This window comes from Pelodiscus sinensis, unplaced genomic scaffold, assembly GCF_049634645.1.
Source record: "Pelodiscus sinensis isolate JC-2024 unplaced genomic scaffold, ASM4963464v1 ctg40, whole genome shotgun sequence".
NCBI lineage: Eukaryota > Metazoa > Chordata > Testudines > Trionychidae > Pelodiscus > Pelodiscus sinensis.
The window spans coordinates 223,386-245,491 of NW_027465932.1; the positions used below are offsets into that span (position 1 = coordinate 223,386).

Consider the following 22,106-nt stretch of genomic DNA (forward strand, 5'->3'; position numbering starts at 1 on the left):
GTGGTTAAGGTGTCCCTATTTTTGGTTCAGAAAATATGGTCACCATAGGTTTGAGGATGAGTTTGAAAGTTCTGTGCGGAAGGTTTTCAGTGGAGAATTAGCAATGCTGTTTGTTTCTTTTGATTTGCAACCTACGTTGCTCTGCCTGTTCTCACTTACCACCACTTAAACCCTGCTGCTGGTACTTCATCAAATCACTTGTATTTTCTATCAAACCCAGTGCAAGTAATTGTTACCTGGGGGAAACCAGTGTCCACATTCCTCCTATTATTGCTAAAGGGGGTTGCCTAATTCTTTGGTAGTTAGTCCACTACTGGTCAGGGGCAGAACGGCCCAGCGGGATACCAGGAATTTCCCAGTGGGCCATCCTCCGAAGGGCCAGCTGGCAGCTATTGGAGGAGGAGGGGGATTGTGATGAGACACCGCAGCCCCTGCACTTAAAATTCCCCGGCGCCGCACACCAGCCATGTACAAGGCAAGGTGGGGCTGAGGGAGGGCATGTGAGGCATGCTCAAACGCTGTGCAACAGCTGAGAGGGGAGACGTCATGGCTCGGCCCAGAATTGCACCACGCATCTCAGCTCCAGGCCTGGCATGTGCTCTGGAGCCCTGGAAGCAGCTGGGGCCAGGGCTGTGGAGACTTCTGGGGCCTGATCACAGGCTCCAGACCCGCAAATTGGAAGGCAGAAGGTGGGGGAGGAGAAGGGGGGAAAATAGGAGGAAGAGGTGGGAGAGGAAGGGGCTTGTGCTAAGGAGAGGGGGGCAGATCAGGAGAAGAAAGGGGAAGGCACCAAGGGACAGGGTGGAGGAGAGACAAATGCCAGGGGGACAAGTGCAGACAATGAGGAAAAGGGCAGGAGGGGAGGTGTCAGTTGGAGGGGGGCAGGGTGATGCTGGGAGAGGAGAGAAGAGGGTAAGGACATTGGGGGCAAGAGGGGAAGGGGGAGGTGCTGGGAGAAGGCTTGAAAGAAGGGGTGGGAATGAGGAAGTTGGGAACAGAGCAAATCATGCGTGAGGGCACAGAGGGGCATAAGGGGGTGGATATCAGGAAAAAAAGGGAGAGGGGGGTAGGGGCAGTGAGGGAAAGGGGGCACAAGGAGGGTGCAGGGGTAAGGGAAGGTGCAGGTGCCAGCGGATTCTGGGGGTGAAGCAGAAGGGCAGACACCTGCAGGGAAGGGACCAGCACCAGAGGAGAGAGGCAGGGCAGGTGTGTAGAGGGAGGTGTTAGGAGAGGGGATGATCAGAAAGGGGCTACTGAAGGAGTGGGAACTGGGGAGAGAAGGGCTGGTGGAGGGGGGCAGGTCTCAGGAAGGCTGAGGGCAGAGAGAAGGGCAGGAGTCAGGACAGCAGAGGAGGGTGAGGAGTTGGGGGGCAGCAGACACCAGGGGAGTTGATGGAGCAAGGGGAGGAGACATGGCAGCAGAGAGAAAAGGTAGAAGTTTATAAGGGTATGTCTACACTACAAAGTTAATTCGAACTAACAGACGTTAGTTCAAACTAACATTAATAGTATCTATACATACAAACCGCTAGTTCAAATTTAATTCAAAATAGCGGAGCGCTTAATTCGAACTTGATAAACCTCATTCTATAAGGAGTAACGCCAAATTCAGTATTTTGAATACACACTCCCCCACCCTCTCAGATTCCCCCATGGTTGCAACTCCTCCTATGGGGAAAGGGACTGACTAGGCAATAGTCTTTTAAGATCCAGGAGGATGCTCAAGGGCAGACCCAAATGTAGGATGAGATGGTGCAGCAGGGCCAAAACATGTGTCAGCATCCATGAGATGATAGCTCACCCGGCTTCTGTCCCTGCTCCTGTACCTGCTCCCCCAGCCCTCCCTGCCATGCCTATGCCCCCTCCTCCTCCTCCTCCTGCCATGCTATTCTCCCTCCTCCTCCCACTACCATGCCTGACCCCGCTTCAGCCCCCGCTCCTGCCTCCCCTCCTGTTTTACTAGCCCCCTGCCCCCATCTCCAAGGTTGCCGAGGTCCCTGAACCCGAGGTGGTACTTCCAGCCACACCACACACCACTCCCAGCCCTGTGCCCCCTCGTCCCTTCCCCATCCGGATTCTGAGGCCCCTTCCCCCCCCCCCCAGTTACTGTTATTGAAAAACAAAATACAAAGTTATGTTTTGAAAACAAAGCCCTTGTTTTTATTGAATGTGCAGGGAAGGGGGAAGGGAGGGGTTGTGCTGGGAATGGCATAGGGGGGCAAGGCACAGGCACAGTGGAGAGTTACTGGGCTCCTTCAGAGAAACTGTCCTTCAGGGCCTCCAGGATGTGCACCCCCACCTGATGGGCCTGGAAGATGGCAGCTGTGCATGGCTGCTTGAAGGCCCTTCCCTCCTGCCTGGCCTCTGCCCCTCTACCTCGGTAGGAAGCACCCTCCCTCCCCCTCTCTCCACAATGTTATGGAGAACACAACAGGTCAAGACTACCTCGGGGATATTGTGCTGCCCCATATTGAGGCAGGTCAGGAGGCATCTGAACCGTACCTTCAGGCACCCAAAGGCGCATTCCACCTGGATGCGGGCCCTGCTTAGGCGGGCATTGAATTGGTTCCTGCTCGGATTCATGTGGCTTGTGTACGACTTCATCAGCCACAGTATGAGAGGGTAGACCACTGTCATCAGTCAGGACTTTGGAGTAGTCTTGGTTCATCCTGACAGGTCTTCTATTCCGTCAGTGATGATAAACTTTTGGCTGCGTGCATGCGTGTGTGTGCTCCCTTTATCTAAAGTGTTAGGCTGTGCACTTGGGTCAACACAGGAGATCTCTGAGAGCCCCCGGAAATGACAGATTTGGGCAAGGATGAAATTGATCAAGCAGGTTTATTGCCAAACGCTCTGCATTAACAGTTGTCAGCAGAAAGTCTCAACACTGAGCCACTGTGCATTCTGCAAGTGTTGACAATGTACCAACACATAGCAGGGCTATTGCCAAATGACAGATATTAACAGTGGTTAGCCTGTGAGTTCTGTAAGTCTCGGCAATGGCACCTGTCATTTCAGGTGCCTAGTGCACTCCTCCCCAACATTGTCTGGTGCTCACCATTTGCAATGCTCTTTTATAGACATGTACAAAGAACTGACATCACTTCTTTACGCACAAGGTTGCTACCCTCTGTTGCCTCGTTACCACCTGTAGTGGGGTGCCTAGCCCTGCGATCCTCCCAAAGGGGATTTCTCCCTGTCAGGTCCAGAGGCCTAGTCTCTCAAAGTCAGGCCCAGCAACCTAGTTGTACAACTCCTAGTCTGGGAGCTAATTAAGGGAGGTAGGGGAGACTGGACCTTCCATACCCACCGGGCCCCAGCCCAGGACCCTATCCATGGTGGGTGGTTCCCACTGCTTTGTCAGCGGGAAGTTCTCCCCAAAATGTGGCAAGCATGCTGGGTTACCTCCTGCTCCCTGTCCTGGGCTGCTTCCTACCCCACTTTCCTGGCCAGTGTAGGCCCCACCTTTGCGTGCAAACCCTACTGCAGTAGTGGTGTTGGCTGGCATGGCAGTGGCGGCTGGTCCGGCAGCTGGTATGTCGTCAACAGCTGGTGTGGCTGCAGGCCATGGCTGGTGTGGCAGCAGAAGCCAGTGCAGTGGCTGTGGCTGCAATGCTGGCTGGGTCTGCGGCTCTGCTTCACACAGCAACAGTGGTTGCTCCGTTGCTCCAGCAGGAGCTCCTTCCCCTCTGGAGGCCAGCCTCAATGGAGCTGTTTCCCTGGCCTTTATACCAGGCTCACAGTTGGAGCATGCCCAGCAAGGCCATAAGCAGGGCTGGCCTTAGGACCCAATGGAGTTGGGTCTCTTCCCTGGCTTTGCCAGGAGCGGGCCCCGGGCCCCCCACACATCCTCCCACCCCTCCACCAGAGTGTCTCCCTCGGGCCCTGCAGTGCATGGCTTCTTGTTGCCTGCTGCTGTCCAAGCGCGGCACAGCATGTGGGTGGGGAGGACGCCCAGGAGTGACGTGACGTCACAGCCGAGGATTTTAAAAGTCCTGGGAGACCACATTGCGAGGCCTGGCTGGCTCCTGGTTTGGCCTCTGGGGCCTGATTACAGGCCCTGCAACTGCAACCTGGAAGGTAGGGAATGGACAGCGGAGGGGGAGGGAACTTGTACTTTGGTGGAGCTGGGGGGCTTGGGAGGCAGGTGAGAGTGGGGGGGAAGGGGCTTGAGCGGAGGCAGAGGGGGAGGGGTGGAAAGGGCTTGGGTGGGAGGAGGGAAAGGCACCAAAAGATGGGTGCAGGATAGACAAATGCCATGGGACCAAGGGCAGGAGGGGAAGTGTCAGTGGGAGGGGGGACAGGATGATGCTGGGAGAGTAGAGGAGAGGGGAAGGACATTGGGGGCTAAAGGAGAGGGGGAGGTGTTGGGACAAGGCTTGAAAGAAGGGGTGGGCATGAGGAAGATGGGGAGGGAGCAAGGCATGTGTGAGGGCACAGAGGGGCAGGAGGGGAATGGGCAGAGAGTGGTGAGGGGGTGGGCATCAGGGAAAAAGAGGGCAAAGGGGGAAGGGCAGTGAGGGAAGGGGGAGGCACTAGGAGGGTGCAGAGCTAAGGGAAGGTGCAGGTGCCAGGGGATTCTGGGGGTGAAGCAGAAGGGCAGACACCTGCAGGGGAGGGACCAGCACCAGAGGAGAGAGGCAGGGCAGGTGTAGAGGGAGGTGTTAGGAGAGGGGATAAGGAGGGGTAGCTCACATGATCAGAGTGGGATTACTAGGGGAGTGGTCACAGGGAGGAGAGAAGGACTGGTGGAGTGGGGCAGGTTTCAGGAGGGCTGAGAGCAGTGAGAAGGGCAGGAGTCAGGACAGCAGAGGAGGGTGGGGGGTTGGGGGGCAGCAGGCACCAGGGGAGCTGATGGAGCAAAGAGAGGAGACATGGCAGCAGAGAGAAAAGGTAAAGGTTTAAAAATGTTTATTATTAACGTGGTATGCTGCCCACAGCTGGTTTGTTTGTGCCCCATGGAGCAGTTTGGGTTTATATGGGGATCAACATGTGTCTGGTGAGTGGGAGCTGAAACAAAAAAGTAGCCAGTGTAATGATCTTCTGTTGATGTGTTTTAGTAGTTAAATTCTTGGACTGTCATTGCTCATGAAAAGTGCTGTCACATGGGTAGAAATCGGGTAAATGTTGCATTTTATTAATATCAGCAGAACTGACTTATATTGGGCCTGGATGTTTTGTAGTCTTGCCTTAATCTTTGTAGTCATGCCTGTTGGTGTGAGAGGAACTATTTGTACATTTGCTTGCATATGCAACCACACTTAAGTTGAGGTCCTCAGCATGTTCTGTGAGTATCAGTGATGCTCCTCATTTTTTGAGGAGTAACATTAGTTCGGACTAAGGGCTTTAGTACGAACTAACGCGTCCCGGCGCGCACTTCCTGGTTCGAATCAGCTGTGATTCGAACTAGCGCGCCGGCGAGATCATGTTAATGGAGCGCGGGATATTTAAATCCCCGCTTCATTAACTAGTTCGATTGTCTCCATTTGCATCCCTAGTTCAAACTAGGGATGCAGTGTAGACATACCCTTAGATACTTCAAAGGTGCTCTCATGTCCCTTTTCGGTCTTCTCTTTTCCAAGGTAAACAAGGCCAATTTCTTCAGCCTTGCCTCATATCTCGTGTTTTCAAGACCTTTCATCATTTGTGTTGATCTTCTCTGGACTTTCTCCAGTTTCTCCACATTTCCTGAACTGTGGTGCCCAGAACTGGACATGATACTCCAGATGGGGCCTAATGTAGATGGCTCATTCCCTGCCTAGGGGACGTGAGACTGGAAGAGTTAATTTCCAAACGTCCTGTTTATTCTTTTCGTAAGCCAGGAGGGCACAATAGTTCTGACGGGGGCTCTGCAAGAAGGCAGCCCGCACTGCTCCCTTCCTGAAACCTTGTGCAGGTGTTCAACAACTGTCCAGCCCACCCTAGAGGTGACTACATTTCAGCTTGCCTGAAGGAGTACTGTACCAGCAATGGACAGGAGAATGGCTCCCGGGCATCGCTTGCTCATCAAATCATAGAATCATAGAACACTAGCACTGGAAGGGACCTTGAGAGGTCATTGAGTCCAGTCCTCTGTCCCCATGGCAGGACCAAATACTGTCTAGACCACCCCTGATAGACATTTATATAACCGGCTCTTAAATATCTCCAGAGATGGGGATTCCACAACCTCCCTGGGCAATTTATTCCAGTGTTTGACCATCCTGACAGGTAGGAACTTTCTCCTAATGTCCAACCTAAACATCCCTTGATGCAGTTTAAGCCCATTGCTTCTTGTCCTATCCAGGGAGGCCAAGATGAACAAGTTTTCTCCCTCCTCCTTGTGACACCCTTTTAGATACCTGAAAACTGCTATCATGTCCCCCCTCAGTCTTTTCTTTTCTAAACTAAACAAACCAAATTCCTTTTAGCTTCCCTCATAGGTCATGTTCCCTAGACCTTTAATCATTCTCGTTGCTCTTCTCTGGACCCTCTCCAATTTCTCCACATCTTTCTTGAAATGTGGTGCCCAGAACTGAACACAATACTCCAATTGAGGCCTAACCAGCGCAGAGTAGAGCGGAAGAATGACTTCTCGTGTCTTGCTCACAACACACCTGTTAATGCAGCCCAGAATCATGTTTGCTTTTTTTGCAATGGCATCACATTGCTGACTCATATTCAACTTGTGGTCCACTATAACCCCTAGATCCCTTTCGGCCGTACTCCTTCCCAGACAGTCGCTTCCCATTCTGTATGTATGAAGTTGATTGTTCCTTCCTAAGTGGAGCACTTTGCATTTGTCTTTAATAAACTTCATCCTGTTTACCTCTGACCATTTCTCCAATTTGCCCAGGTCATTTTGAATTATGACCCTATCCTGCAGATTAGTCTCAACCCCTCCCAGCTTGCTGTCATCTGCAAACTTAACACGCGTACTTTCTATGCCAATATCTAAATCGTTGAGGAAGATATTGAACAGAGACGGTCCCAAAACAGACCCCTGCAGATGACTGCTTCAGTCCCGTTGATGGGCGTCAACCTCTTTCCTTCCCCTCCCCTGCTTTGCAATGGGGCTGTAGACTCTGGGGGAGAGGGGTGGAGGGAGGCAGAGGTGTCTTTCTGCAGCAGATGTAGACACGTCTCTGTATTAATCATTCTCTCATTGAAATTTTCAGCTTTGTGGTGAGTCCTTTTACATGGAAACTTTGAATTACGTCTTGGTAGAATAGTCCCTAGGACAAGTGAGGCAGAGACTGTCCCTGTGGGGTGAATGAGGTGGGAATGGATAAGGCGGAAGGTGACACCTCTGGGAAGCTGCAAAGGTTGGAGAGGGGATGGAAGCCAGATCCGAGATCAATGAGCCCTGGGCAGTGGGCCCATTTAAAGGAGACTGGACCTGTGGATGCCTTGGGGGTCAGCAGCAAGGGCCTGGTTTGGGAAACCCCTCTTTGAAGGCAGCATTGAAACACCCACCACTAACTGCAGAGTCATGGGATGCTTCTCACAGATCTTGGACATGCATAAAATGATAGATCTGCAGGAGGGGGGGGGGGGGGGCGTGGTGTAGTGATGGGGCCGGAGGGGTCAATTGCACCTGGGAGAAAAATAATATGAAATTTAGTTAAAAATAGATGTCTCACGTTTTTAAAAGGAATACCGTATCTCCTGCCTTTTGTCTCTTTTTGTCTCTTTAGGCCCCCAGTTAAAAAAACCCTCTTGCGCAATGTCGTTCTTTCTGAAAAGTTATAGGTGTAACAGTATTGCGCAAGAGGGTTTTTCTTGCACAAGAAGTGGCAGTGTAGATGCTTCTTCTTGCGCAAGAGCCTCTTCTGAAATAAACAGTGGCTCATTAGGTATGCAAATGAAGCGTGGCGATATTCCACGATTAGCCGCATTTGCATATTACTCACGCGAGAAGCCGCGAGTGTAGACATAGCCTTGGTGTTTTTGTAAACGTCTGGAGTCAATTGATTATGTAGGAATCTCAGCTTTTATTTAAAAAAAGGTCTCTCTACTTCTGGGCCTTACAGCTAAGGAGGAAAGCTTTAAAACATGAACCCTAAATACTCAAGAAACAAAAGGGCAATAAAAATCCAACATGTTTTATTTTTAAAAAAATCTTATGATTTGTAGACCAGTCTCATAACTTGGTGTAGGTGTTCCTTGTGATTTTTGGTTTGGCAATACTGCTCTTTGATTGGTGAATTTAGAGAGGTCTCTGCCTTCAGTTTCCCTTTCCACCTTCCTTTTTGGTCACAGGTCATCAGAGAATCATAGGGACAATGGAGAGTAGGGTGAGTCCATGACTCTGGTTAATGACTGGTCAGGGTGACTAACTATTATCAGCCAGTGGTCTGAATGAGCTATCCACTGCCATCTGTTAATCAACTGTAGGAAAAGGCTTCACGAGCAGACCTTATTTATATAGACAACCTACTTTGCCACAGAGATCAGTAGACACACTTGCTGTGTCAAGGTGATCAATTTTGGCTCTTTTGGGTTGAAATTCACTTAAGACTTGGAGCTGGGAGAATGAAATGTTGTTATCCATATTGTAGGATTAAAAGGTAAAAGACCTGAACTTAATATGACCTGGCTTAGGGTCTACCATAACTTGAACACTAAGCAGAGGATAGTGAGTCACATCTAAGTGAAAGTTACAGAAGATGGAAACAGATTTTATATCTGGTGGTGTAGAGTCTATTTGGGAGTCCTCAATTATATCTGACACTTTACATCCAGGCTACGTCTAGACTGGCATGATTTTCCTCAAATGCTTTTAACGGAAAAGTTTTCCGTTAAAAGCATTTGCGGAAAAGAGCGTCTAGATTGGCACGGACACTTTTGTGCAAAAGCACTTTTTGTGGAAAAGCGTCCGTGCCAATCTAGACGCACTTTTGCGCAAGAAAACCTCATTCGCCATTTTAGCCATCAGAGCTTTTTTGCGCAAAACAGTACTGTGCTGTCTACACTGGCCGTCTTGCACAAAAGATTTGCACAAGAGGGCTTTTGATCGAACGGGAGCAGCATAGTATTTCTGCAATAACACTTACCATCTTACATGAGATTGTCAGTGTTCTTGAGGAATTTCAAGCGGCCAGTGAAGACAGCTGGCAAGTTTTTCCTCAAAAGCAGCTGATTTTGTGGAAAAACTGGCCAGTCTATACACAGCCCCAGTGTTTAAAGGCAGAGCTGACTAGAATCAGTTGAGAGTCCTTGTCTTGTCTCAATGATCACTTTAGCAAAAATTATGGATAAAATCTTGTGTAGACTGACCTTGGACTCAGCATGCAGGCAGTGTGTTGAAGGGCAGGGCAAAGGAGGCAATGGTGGGGAGGTACCATATTACCTAGTGAAATCATTGGTGCTGAAATCACTAAGGCCTGGAATTTGACCACAGAACTGACACTTTCTTAACAAAGACTCCATTTTTGCTATTTAAAAAGTAAATCAATGTAACAGAAAACTGCAACGCTCTCTAGTAACTTTTTAAAAATCAAACTTTAAACTTTATTGAAAAGATTGGATAGTTTGCAATTGAAAATATTTGACCTACACTTAATGCAACTGATTTAATTTTGTGTACAATTTTGCATAACAAAGGATGGCATTTTTTTTAAATGTTCAATTATATAGATAGACATAGATGTTTGTGTTTGTTTGTGGTTTGTTGTGTTTTTTTTTTCTCAACAAAAAATCCTGTGTGGGGTGAGGGTGGGAGCCTGCCAAAATGGTTTGAATTGGGCCCCGCACTTCCTAAAGCCGGCCCTGATCACCGCCCTGCTGGCTGCTCATCCCATCTTCCTTGGGCTTGTGTGGATTTGACCAGGGGTGGGCAAAAGGGCCTCTGTGGGCAAGTGGGTGGATCCAGCCCATGAAGGCCCTGCTGCTCCCAGGCCCCCAGGACAATTAGGGCCTGAAGGAGGGGGGGAGCGTGGAGGAGGCTTTGTGCACTCCCCCGCCCTCAGGTCAATCAGGGCTTGGGGGCGGGGGAGCTGCGAGAAGCCTCCTTCACCCTGCCCCAGCCCTCCAAGGAGTCCATGGCACTTCAAAGTGCCGCAGGCTCCTCACAAGGCAGGAGAGGGCTTCTTGCCTGCCCCTGCCCCCAGGCCCTGATTGCCCTGGCAGTGGGGAAGCATGCCAAGCCTCTTCCAGGGCATGGGTGTCTAGTGGGCGGGGGAGAGCAAAGGGGATCCCCGACCCCCAGACCAATCATGGTCTGAGAGTAGGGTAGCCAAACCCCTTCCCATTTAGGACCACCGCCCTTTCTCTTAGGGCCCCACCCCTTCCGGGATGTACCACGGCCACTTCAAAAATGTGGGGCAAAAAATTATTGTCCACCCCTGGATTTGATTCTGGCCCAAACCTAGTGATCTGAGCTCTCTGTGATTTCAGCTCTTAGTCCAAAGCAGAGTCCAGCCACAAGAGACCCCAGCATTCACTGGAGTATGTTTACATACACAAGGGACTCCATATGAAGCCTTTCTTCAACTCTCTCATTGAACCAGTGGGGAGAAACAGGCTGAATGGGTCTTACAGCTCACGTGTGGAAAGCAAAAGCTTCAGAGGGGTAGCCCTGTTGTCTGTAACAGGAACTATTAAAAAACAATAAACTCACTAGCAACACCTTGGAGACTAACAAAACAAGCAGATGCTCTCATGAGCTTTCAGGGGCACAACCCACTTTCTCAGATGATTGGAGTTATTAAAGGCTCACTTTCTAAATGAATAGTGGATGGGGGAGACAGAGGGGAAAAGAATAGTCAGAAACGATATGTCTACACTACAAAGTTAATTCAAACTAATAGCTATTACCGTATATTCCGGCGTACAAGACGACCTCTGATGTTAAAAAACATCCCCCCAAAATCGGGGGTCGTCTTGTACGCCGGATGCCCCGCCGCCGGAGCCCCTCCGCGGCTTTGAAAGCCTCGGGGGAAGCCGGCGGGGGGGCATCCCAGGCGCGCATGGGCTGCCCCCCCGCCGGAGCCCCTCCGCGGCTTTGAAAGCCTCGGGGGAAGCCGGCGGGGGGGCATCCCAGGCGCGCATGGGCTGCCCCCCCGCCGGAGCCCCTCCGCGGCTTTGAAAGCCTCGGGGGAAGCCGGCGGCGGGGCATCCCAGGCGCGCATGGGATGCCCCCCCGCCGGAGCCCCTCCGCGGCTTTGAAAGCCTCGGGGGAAGCCGGCGGCGGGGCATCCCAGGCGCGCATGGGATGCCCCGCCGCCGGCTTCCCCCGAGGCTTTCAAAGCCGCGGAGGGGCTCCGGCGGGGGGGCAGCCCATGCGCGCCTGGGATGCCCCGCCGCCGGCTTCCCCCGAGGCTTTCAAAGCCGCGGAGGGGCTCCGGCGGGGGGGCAGCCCATGCGCGCCTGGGATGCCCCGCCGCCGGCTTCCCCCGAGGCTTTCAAAGCCGCGGAGGGGCTCCGGCGGGGGGGCAGCCCATGCGCGCCTGGGATGCCCCGCCGCCGGCTTCCCCCGAGGCTTTCAAAGCCGCGGAGGGGCTCCGGCGGGGGGGGGGGGGGCAGCCCAGGCGCTCCTGGCGGCTTTGCTCCCGGTGCCTCTGGTCTGCTGGGGACCATCTCCAGCAGACCAGGGACACCGGGAGCAAAGGAGGCGGAGGGGCGCTGGGGTATAAGATGAAACCCTATCTTTTAATTAAAAAGATAGAGGGTCGTCTTATACGCCCAGTCGCCCTATACGCCGGAAAATACGGTAGTTCAAATTAACTTTGATAGGCGCTACACATGCAAACCGCTAGTTCGAACTTCATTCGAACTAGCGGAGCGCTTAATTCGAACTAGGAAAACATCATTCTACGAGGACTAAGCCTAGTTCGAATTAAGTAGTTCGAATTAAGGGCTGTGTAGCCACTTAATTCGAACTAGTGGCAGGCTAGCCCTCCCCAGCTTGCCCTGGTGGCCACTTTGGGCACCACCAGGGAAACTCTTCTGCCCCCCTCCCGGCCCGGAGCCCTTAAAGGGGCACGGGCTGGCTACAGTGCCTGTGCCAGGTGCAAGCCTGCCAGCACCCAGCCAGCAGACCCCGCACCTGGCACAGCTCAAGCCAGCCACCCGCTGCCACCCAGCCCTCCCCCTCTTCCCGGGACCAGGCTGGTGGCTCCCAGGCTGGCGGTTCCCAAGAGGCAGGCGCCCGCCTGGTCTAGTGCAGAGATCGTGGACCTCATCCAAGTTTGGGGGGAGGCCTCCAATATCCATGACCACCGCACTAGGCACAGGAAAGTGGCCGTCTAGGGCAGGATAGCTGCCAGCCTGGCCACCAAAGGCCACATGCAAACCCAGGAGCAGGTTTGCATGAAAATCAAGGTGGTCCACTGAGACCCCCGACCCTGAGCCCTGAGCTTAGAACATAAGAACATAAGAATGGCGGCACTGGGTCAGACCAAAGGTCCATCTAGCCCAGTAGCCTGTCTGCCGACAGCAGCCAACACTAGGTACCCTGGAGGGGATGGACAGAAGACAATGACCAAGCCATTTGTCTCATGCCATCCATCCATAAACAGAGGCCAGGGACACCATTCCTACCCCCTGGCTAATACCACTCCATGGACCCAACCTCCATGATTTTATCTAACTTCTCTTTAAACTCTGTTCTAGTTCTAGCCTTCACAGCCTCCTGTGGCAAGGAGTTCCACAGGTTGACTATTTGCTTTGTGAAGATGAACTTTCTTTTATTAGTTTGAAGCCTGCTACCCATTCATTTCATTTGGTGTCCTCTAGTCCTTATATTATGGGAACTAATGAAGTACTTGTCTTTATTCACCCTCTCCACACCACTCATGATTTTATAGACCTCTATCATATCCCCCCTCAGTCTCCTCTTTTCTAAGCTGAAAAGTCCCAGTCTCTTTAGCCTCTCTTCATATGGGACCTGTTCCAAACCCCTCATCATTTTAGTTGCCCTTTTCAGAACCCTTTCCAAGACCAAAATATCTTTTCTGGGGTGAGGAGATCATATCTGTACACAGTACTGAAGATATGGTGCATCATAGTTTGATACTTCCCCTCCTCCTTCTTCCCCTGGCTTCCCCCTTCCAGCTCCCTCCTCCCAGGCTTCCCACTCCCCTCTCGCACCCTCTCTCTTCCCCTCTCCCACCTCCTTTTCCCAGTCTCCCCAGAGGTTAATCCCCCCACCCCCGTTTTGTTAAATAAAGAGAGTTTCTATTTTTGAACACGTGTCCTTTATTTTTTACATCAGGAAGGGGGGCTAGGGAGGGGTAAGTGGAAGGAGGTGAGGGAGGAATGGGGTACGAGCCTCCGATGGGGAGGACTGGGCTGGCTCTGCGGGCTCCTCGGGGTGGAAACTCTGCTGCAGCCCCCCAATTGACCCTCCCGGATGGCAGTCTGCGGCAAGTGCAGCCGGGCTGATGGCCGAGTGCTGTGATGTGCCGAGTGGGCACTCAGGGCACTCCAAGCCAGGACTGTTTTGCTGTCCTTCATCGAGTTAGACAAGCGAGCGGGGAACCCTGAGAACTGTCTGTCCGGGGTGGGGTTTGGGTCCCTTTAAGCACAGCCCTCGGCTAGCCTGAGACAGCAGCTCCACGCTCTAAGTCCTAACCTGATGCCCTGCCGGCACTGCTTCCGGCCATCCTTAACTTCGGTTCAGGGTCCACTGAATGTGGACATGCTAGTTTGAATTAGCAAAATGCTAATTCCAACTAGTTTTTAGTTCTAGATGCGTTAGTTTGAATTAGCTTAGTTCGAATTAACTAATTCGAATTAAGTTAGTTCGAATTAGTGCTGTAGTGTAGACGTACCCTTAGAATGTCCATGTTCCAGAAATCTGAGAGAGAAGGTACTACATGTCTTAAGTACCTATTTGTGACGGGGCACGCTGCCTCCTTCCCGCCGGCGTCGGCCCGCCCCGCACCAAACCCGCGGTTGCCCTGACCCTCCTGGGCACCACCCGGGGAGCGGGGGTGAGTTGCAGGGCCTGCTCCGCTGCCGCGGCCCAGCTGACGAGCGGCACGGCAGGGGTGGGGCTGACGGCGGAGTGGGGACGCACGAAGGGGGAGGAGCCAGCTGACGCGGCGCCTGACGTCATCAGGGCCGGACGTCGGCGCGGTTTTTAAAAACAGGCCCGGGGGAGCAGGGAGGGGAACGGAGGAAGCCAGAGAGGAGCAGGGAGGGAGAGTAAGCGACGGAGGAAGGAGGAAGTAGCGGAGGAGGGCGAGGACAGATTGGCACAACACCAGAAGGGTGGGTGAGGATAGCACGAGTTGTGAGGGGGGGGCCACGGGGGTCATAGAGAAGGGGTAGGAAGCAGCCCAGGGAGGCGAACCCGGCGGGTCGGGGTGCTTCGGACAAACACCCCCCCCAGCAGAGCCGGTGGCCCCTCGCCTGTCCTCAGGGCCCTGGGCTGGGGTCCGGGAGTGAGGGTGGGCCCGGACCCCCCTGCCCCGCAGAGGCGGAGGACCGACGCCAAAGACTTACCGGAGAACCTGAGACAACGGGGAGCAGGACCGGGCTCCCACGTTACACTATTGTCTGGGGTTTTTATGTGTTTTCCTCTTACTAAAGCCTCTGACTTTTTTTTCTGGGAGTATCCTGTATGCTGCAATCTAGCTTTAGGGACTACAATTCCCATGAACCCTTGAGAAAATCAGGAAGGAAGTTTTGTCTGGGGCTCTCCATGTGGAGAGAGGGTCTCTGTAGTCTGGGTGCTTTCCTTTTTGGGAAAATGTGTAGGTGCAATAGTCCAGGAGCTGTTGTGCTGCAGCTACACACTGGGACTGAGAGCCTTTTCGACTTGGATCTAGCAGGCTGCTTCTGGGGCAGCTGATTGCCCTAGATGGGAGAGACTCTGGCTGTGCCTGTGGCTCAGAAGGATACACCACATCCAGCACACAGGAGGAGGCTGTAAGTAACTGGGCTCTTTGGGAAAGTGCTGTCTGGACAGACCTCAGAGATACTGACTAACTCTGGGTCCAAAGAGAGGCAGAGTGGCCAGTCCAGTGAACCAGAGCTGTTGGCATTTGGTGGGACCTGTTCCAGTGCAGAGGGAGTTTGCAGCTGGCTGCACAGCTTGGAGACAGACAGACACACACACCTCCCCTGCAGAGAACCTCAGCTGCAGAAGTGCACACTCTGGGGTGGGATAAATGGTGGCAGGGCAAATGCCAACTAGATCAGTTCCTATTACTTCTGTGTAATTTAATTGATGTTATTCACTGTTAATCTGTTAAACCCTGTTTCTTTAAGTTGTTAAGTAAAGGGTGTGCTCATTTTAATGTAATGAATTAGATGCATATTATTTATAATTGTTGTCCTGGAGTTAGATCCAGATTATTGATGCAGTAGTTTGGATATTAGGAAAATTCAATGCATGTGTCAAAAGAAATGTGCATTCCTTCCTAGTTTAATGTCTATAACATCATATTAGACATATCAATTTGTACACAAGGTGTGATGTTTCTGTCATGCTCAGAGTTTTCATGTATCCTTATCAAAGTGACAATCCGATTATTCAGAGCCACCTTAACACTGTGTCCCTAATATTACCTTTCCCCCTCATTCTTTTCCTATGAAGAATGTTATGAATCCCCCTCTCCCCCCATTACAGAAAAAATGTGGATGCATTGGAGAGGGTCCAGTGGGGGGCAATGAAAATGATGAGGGGACTGGAGCACATGACCTACGAGGAGAGGCTGATGGATTTTGGCTTGTTTAGTCTGCAGAAGGGAAGAGTGAGGGGCATTTGCTAGCAGCCTTCAACTTCCTGAAGGGAGGTGTCAAGGAAGATGGAGAAACATTTTCTTAATGGTGGCAGATGGCAGAATGAGGAGCAATGGTCTCAAGTTGCTGATGGGGAGGCCGAGTTTGGATATTAGGAAAATTCCTTTCCCTAGGAGAGTGGGGAAGCACTGGGATGGGTTCCCTAGGGAGAAAGTGGCATCTCCATCCCTAGGGTTGTTTAAATCATGGTTTGACAAAGCCCTGGTTGGGACAATTTAGTTGGGTTTGGTCTTGTTTTGGGCAGGGGGTTGGAATCGATGACTCCTGAGGTCTCTTCCAGCCCTTTGATTCTATGTTTCTATGATTCATGAAGCAACAATCACCTCTGCTTGTGGCTTTAGATTCAGAGCCTCTAGTAGCTCATGAAGACCATGGACAGGGACAGAGATAAACTATCTTGTTAGTCTTTAAAGTGCTACATAGTTTCGTTTTTTGTTTCAGCTACACCAGACTAACATGGCTTCATTTCTATCACTATTCCATATTAAGCGACTCCCAAGCAACATCCATGGAGATGTATAGGCATATGTTGCTTGTAGCACAGCACTGACAAAGCAGGGTCTTCCATGGCTTGCAGATTAAGACCATAGTCAATCATGAACATGTATACAGAAGATCATGTCATGGACCACAGATGTCCTGGATCAGGACAGGAGCAAGGTATGCACTCAGTGCCTGCATACTTGTTGAGTGAGCCTTTACAACTAGTGGTGCCAAGTCATAACATGCCATGATGCAGGAGGTAACTCAATGTGGAGACTAGAAGGCACTACATCCTGTCTGCAGTTGTTAAGAAGAGCTAGGTTGATATCCTAAAGGGCCTGGTACACTCCAGATAAAGATGCCCAAATTATGAAGCCTCCTCTCCTTGCTGTTGGTTTGTGGCTTACAGAAGAAAAAGAAGAGGAAAATATCCTGGTTAACATGGAAGAACAAAACCATCTTTGGTAAAAAAAAAAAAAAAAAAAAAGCCAGGTGGGGTTGGAACTGGACCTTATCCTTAAAAATACTGTGTATGGTGGTTCCAAAGTTCAGGCTTTAAGCTATGATCCCAGTCTGGGTGACGTCACCACCACAAGGAAGGCAACCTTGCATGACAAATGAGTCGAAGGTGGATGGATAGGAGTGCTGTCCTTTTCTGGGCATTCCAGCATTTGGTGACTAGAGGGTTAAACGCAGATAGCTAGAAGGTGTTGGCAGGAAGCCAGGAGAGCCAATGGGAAAAGGTGCTGAGATTTGAATGGAAAGGAACCCTGCTTGCTTCTTTTTTGTGTGAGTGTGTGTGTGTGTGGGGGGGTGCGTAAGTTGAAGGCAGGAAATGGGTGAATAAGATGACTTGAACCAGGCAGGATTATTTTGCTACAAACAATACTGGGCATAGAAATGGACTGGACCTTGAAGCATGAATCCATGTGTAGATAGGCAATGTCTATTTTGACATGATCAGATGATTTTCTTTGTTTTGAGGAGTTCTGTGGCACCTTATAGACTAACAGATGTGTTGGAGCATAAGCTTTCATGGACAAAGCCCCACTTCATCAGATGCATGTAGTGGAAATTCCTGAGGCAGGTATAAATACACAGACATATAAAATGTGGGCTCAGTGCCTATAGATGAGGGGCAGCACATGGTGCCATGGAACCATTGTTGTTCATGTTAGCTGCGTTCAGGAGTGGTGCAGGGCCAGGTGTAGCCAGACATGAAGCCCCATTTTAACATCCATCTTTGTCTGCTTAAAACCATGCAGGGCACATAAGAGCAGGACAACAGCATATTCTTTGAAAACCTTGGAGCAGCAGGTTTAGATATGCTGGCTCAGTGACCGTGACCAACTGTAAGCAGAGATAGGAGGGTGGTCAAACTAATTGTTGACCAAGAGGCTGTACATCGTGCCCTTGACTTAACTCATATTGATACGAACACATACCCGTCCACGGGGGAAGGAATCTCCCGCCCAACAAGAACATCCGGCAGTCCTAATTTAGTTATCTTCCTCTCTTACAAGTGTAAATTAACTTGTAACTTGCTTGTAAGAACTGGCACCACAAAATGGACCAGTAAAATTTGGCCTCTTAAGATAAGAAAGAGAATACGGGCCCCCAGGGGTATAAAGATGAGTCCAGCAGCACACTTGCTTTGTGTGTCAATCTACCATCTATCTGCTGGTCGGGTTTGGTGTTTGACCTCCCGAGGTTCCAGAGGGGACGCCCACCTTGTATTCGTCTTTCCGAGGAATTGAGAGACCGGCCCTGGCCTGACACGCTGGAGTCGAGAGGTACAGAAGGGGGTAAAAATTATACCTGGATGTGGTCCTTTGTTTAAGTATATATATACATAGTGTTAGAGCTCTTTAAAGATTAAGCTGTCATTTGGTACCATTATTTCTATTTTCTATCTTTACCTTTTTCCTGTAACCACTTTAAGATCTATATTCTGCTAATAATTAAGAAATAGAGCAATAGCCATTGTAACCATATGATTTATAAGTTCCTTTAATAAACCTGTAACTGTTTAAGTTTTAACCTGACTCCTTCAGTTGCTGTAATAGAACCAAGCACAATTTAAAAGAACTTCAGCCGGTCATAAAGGGACAGACATAGGGAGAGCTTGGGCGTTTGGATCTGTGTCACTCCCAGGTGACAAGATCCGTTGAGGCACCTTTCCAGCCTTTCCCAGGCTGCCCGCTGCGAAGGAACTTTGTGTTCTAGCAGTTAAAATCTAAGGTGTAATAAGCTCTTCCTACACACTGGGGCGTCTGTTAGCCTGTTTGGCTACCCTCTGCGACGGGACCTTGGTCCTAGCAGTAAAGTCACGGACGTTAAACACTCGAGGCTCCTTTCAGCCTTCTGGGCTGCCCGCTGCGATGAGACTTCGTGTCTTAGCAGTTGAAGACTTAGGAGACATACCCACACACACTGCCCTGACCGTCAGCTGACACCAGGGCAAGGATAAGCCGCCTTAACCTCATTACTCCACCCCCTGGAAACTGTCTCACTTAAATGGTGCCCAGTCAGAGCCTGCTTCCTGAATCTCTCTCCCAATCCTGAACTTCCCCCTGCACACAAACTCCTTCCCCGAGCTTGCACCCTGAATCTTCTCCTGGATCCCAATTCCCCACCCATGGCTAAGCCCAGAGCCCACCCAGGCCAAACACCTTGACCCAAAACCAGAGCCTGCACCCCAACCTCCTGTCCCAGCCTGCTGCAAGTCAGTGAGGATCAAAGGGGGAAGGAGGAGTAGGATGAGGCCTCGGAGAAGGGGTGGAGCTGGGGCAGGGACTCAAAGAAGAGGCAAGAAGGAAGCGGGGCAAGGGTATTTGGGTTTGAAGTAGATCTTACATTGCACTTCAATTGAAAAAGTGATCTTGTGTTTAAAAAGGTTAGAGACCCATTCCATAAACCATTCCCCACTCCATATACCTAATATTACACGTAGGAATGATACACACACCAAAATAAGATCAACAGATCCAGCAGACCATGACATGAGGATTGATAGATTAAATGAGGTATTTTGTCCCAAGCATCCTAGAGTTATGCATATCTGTGTCTATAGGTCCGTTTAATAAAGTGCTGGATGATGTCCATCACAATTCGCACATTATCACCTAGGATCAATCAATTTCCTTCCAGTGATAAATACAGCTTTGCCTAAATTAGTTACCTCAGGGTCCTGTGCTAGGGAAAGGAGGGGGAGAATGTGCAAATATATTTAAATGTTACCTTTCTTTAGTGTTGAGATGTGAACCTCCTCGCTTGGGTCACTCACAGATCCGTCTGCACACACGGCCGACACCCGGAATCTGTAGGGCGTCTGTGGCATTAATCCATCAATGGTGCAGGATTCGGTTCTCTTTCCTGTCCTTCGCTCCAGCCATTTGGCTTCTCCAGCCTCCTCTGTGTATTCCACCTTGTACTCGCTTATACTGACTCCATCTCCAATGGCACATGGACTCTCCCAGGCCAGGGCCAAGGCAGATGATATTACAATTGATGCTACAGGTTTCCCAGGGGGGCTGGTTGGAAGTGTCTTCACTATGTCACTCACATCGCTGCTCTCGCTGAGCCCTGGTTTGCTCATGGCCGCGTATCGGAACTGGTACTGGGTGCTTGGACAGAGCCCTGTTACTGTGAGTGTCTCTTGTGTGTGATTGACATTCACAGCCACCCAGTTCTCCTGCCCGACAAGTCTGTACTCTGCCCGGTAGCCGCATATATCAGCTCTGCCATAGGCTGCCGGTTTCAGCGTGAGCTGCACACGGTCATGTTGGACTCCACCAACCAGGAGAGGAAGAGGCTTTGATGGAGGCTGGAAGTCGGTGCTGAGCAAGTCTCCATCTGCATACAGGTAAATGGAAGCACCTGGATCAGACTCGTCTGGAACAGAGGCCACAGTGAACCGGGTCTTCTTGTTAGATTCATTAACATGGGCAAAATGTGAAAAGCACTTTGCAGCTTTTCGAGCTTTTTTATATATTTCCTTGTCCTCAAACCAGGCTTTGGATTTTGGTTTCTCACTGGCAGAACTGGTTGGTGCAGGATCCTGAGTGTCCCTCATAGACTGGGTGTGAAGCCAGAGATGCAAATCTGATAAATATGGCTCCTTGTTGTGTAAGGAGGTGAATGTAAAGGAAACGACAAAGTCAAGCCCAGGGCCCAGCACTATTTTCTCTAGTTCACTCTGGGAGGGCACCACGTCTACATTGCTTAGGGCACTGAGACAGGAATTCACATAATTCATCTCTCGCTCCTTTGTGTCCAGGAATTCATTGAGTTTCTGAGTATTGAAGGGAGACAGGTTTCTGCGTGACAGAATGTCCACCAGGGCCCCTTCCTCTTCTCCTCCTCCACAGATGGACTGTAAGTGTCCTGCCAGCTCTTTCTGGAAAGTCTGTCTGTGTTGCATGCACAGACCTTTGAACTGTTGGACTTTCCTCTGGATTTCAGGGAAGGTTCTGGCAATCAGATTCTTCCCCATGTCGTTGCATCGCATGTCAAGTTCTGCCAGGTCCTCCATTGCAGTCTGAGCATCAGAAATCAGCACGGTACTGATCTCACGCACCAGCTGAGCAGCTTTGGAATCCAGCTTGGTCAGCGGGTACAGCCAGACTCTCATGGCTACGGCCTTCTCCCCGTTCTCACCCATCTGCTCTGGAAGGGTGGCATAAATGGTCATGGCATCTTGGAAATTAGTTGGATTTCTCTCAAGAACAAAATCACCATGGAACCTGCAGTTAAATTTGTCAGCATTTGATTTGTCTTTTTCATCCATTTTGACAGATGCTTTCCCTTCCAGGGACACCAAGGGTAAATTTTTAATTGCAATCTGGAGTGATCCCTCGATCTCGCGGACATTCTCAGAAGAAGAAACTTCTTGGTTGAACACGAAGAAAGCCTGGGCGCCGTACAGCACAGCCGTGACCACGTGGGTGACCGTGCCTTGCTCAAACACAGTAGGATAATAGACATTCCCTGCTCCTAAATGGCTCATGGTTAGGTGCTCAAACCTTGTTGTGGCCGAGTACCGGAGAGTGACTCGGGCCTGGTGTTTGGATTTTTTGGTGTCATTTAAGTATTTGGCAGATCCGCTGACTTCAACCATGCCCCCCAGGAAAAAGGCCTTGAGCCGTGACATGGAGGGCGTTGGCCTTGTCCTCAATGGAGTCAGATGTGATGATCTCAAATTCAGCCCTGGGTTGTGGTTTTTTCTTTACATCCCTTTCAAGATCTTTTGGGCACCACAGCATGATCCCTGCAATGTCAGAAAGAAGCACACGGTAATGTAGCTGATGGGTTACACAGCACACAACATCTATGCAGGGTTTAACTGTGTGTCATTTCTGAGACTGAAAATAATGAGAAAGTAAAGTTACCAGAGGGTTCAAAAAAATACCAGACACACTTGATCTCAGGTGGATTGTGGGAAGGGAACAGCCAGGAGGGAAACAGGGCTGGCCAGGAGGAGGTTGGGGGGAACGGGTTGGCTGAGGGAGATTGGCAGGTGGGGGGAACTAGCTGGCAGACAGCAAGGCTGCCTGGGAGGGATTTAGGGGGGAGCGGGGCTGGCCGGGAAGAGGAGTGGGGAGTGGGGCTGGCCAGGAGAGAAAGCAGAGAGGGGGAGCAGGCCAGCGGGGAGCTGGGCTGGCTGGGAGGGAGGTAGGAGAATCATAGAATCATACAACCATAGACCTGGAAGAGACCTCAGAAGGCCATCAAGTCCAGCCCTCTGCTCTAGGCAGGACCAAACCCAACTAAATCAACCCGGCCAGGGCTTTGTCAAGCTGAGACTTAAACACCTCTAGGGATGGAGACTACTTCACTAGGGAACCCCTCCCAGTGCTTCACCACCCTCCTAGTGAAATAGTTTTTCTTAA

General features: G+C 50.8%; 1 protein-coding gene across 1 annotated transcript; it reads right to left on the reverse strand.

The window, feature by feature from the left end:
* Positions 1–19,444: 19,444 nt before the first annotated feature.
* LOC142825167 (stonustoxin subunit alpha-like) lies at positions 19,445–21,479 on the reverse strand. The gene is given in 2 exon segments (XM_075916935.1): positions 19,445–21,359; positions 21,361–21,479. Coding segments are annotated over 2 exon segments (2,034 nt in total).
* Positions 21,480–22,106: the final 627 nt, after the last annotated feature.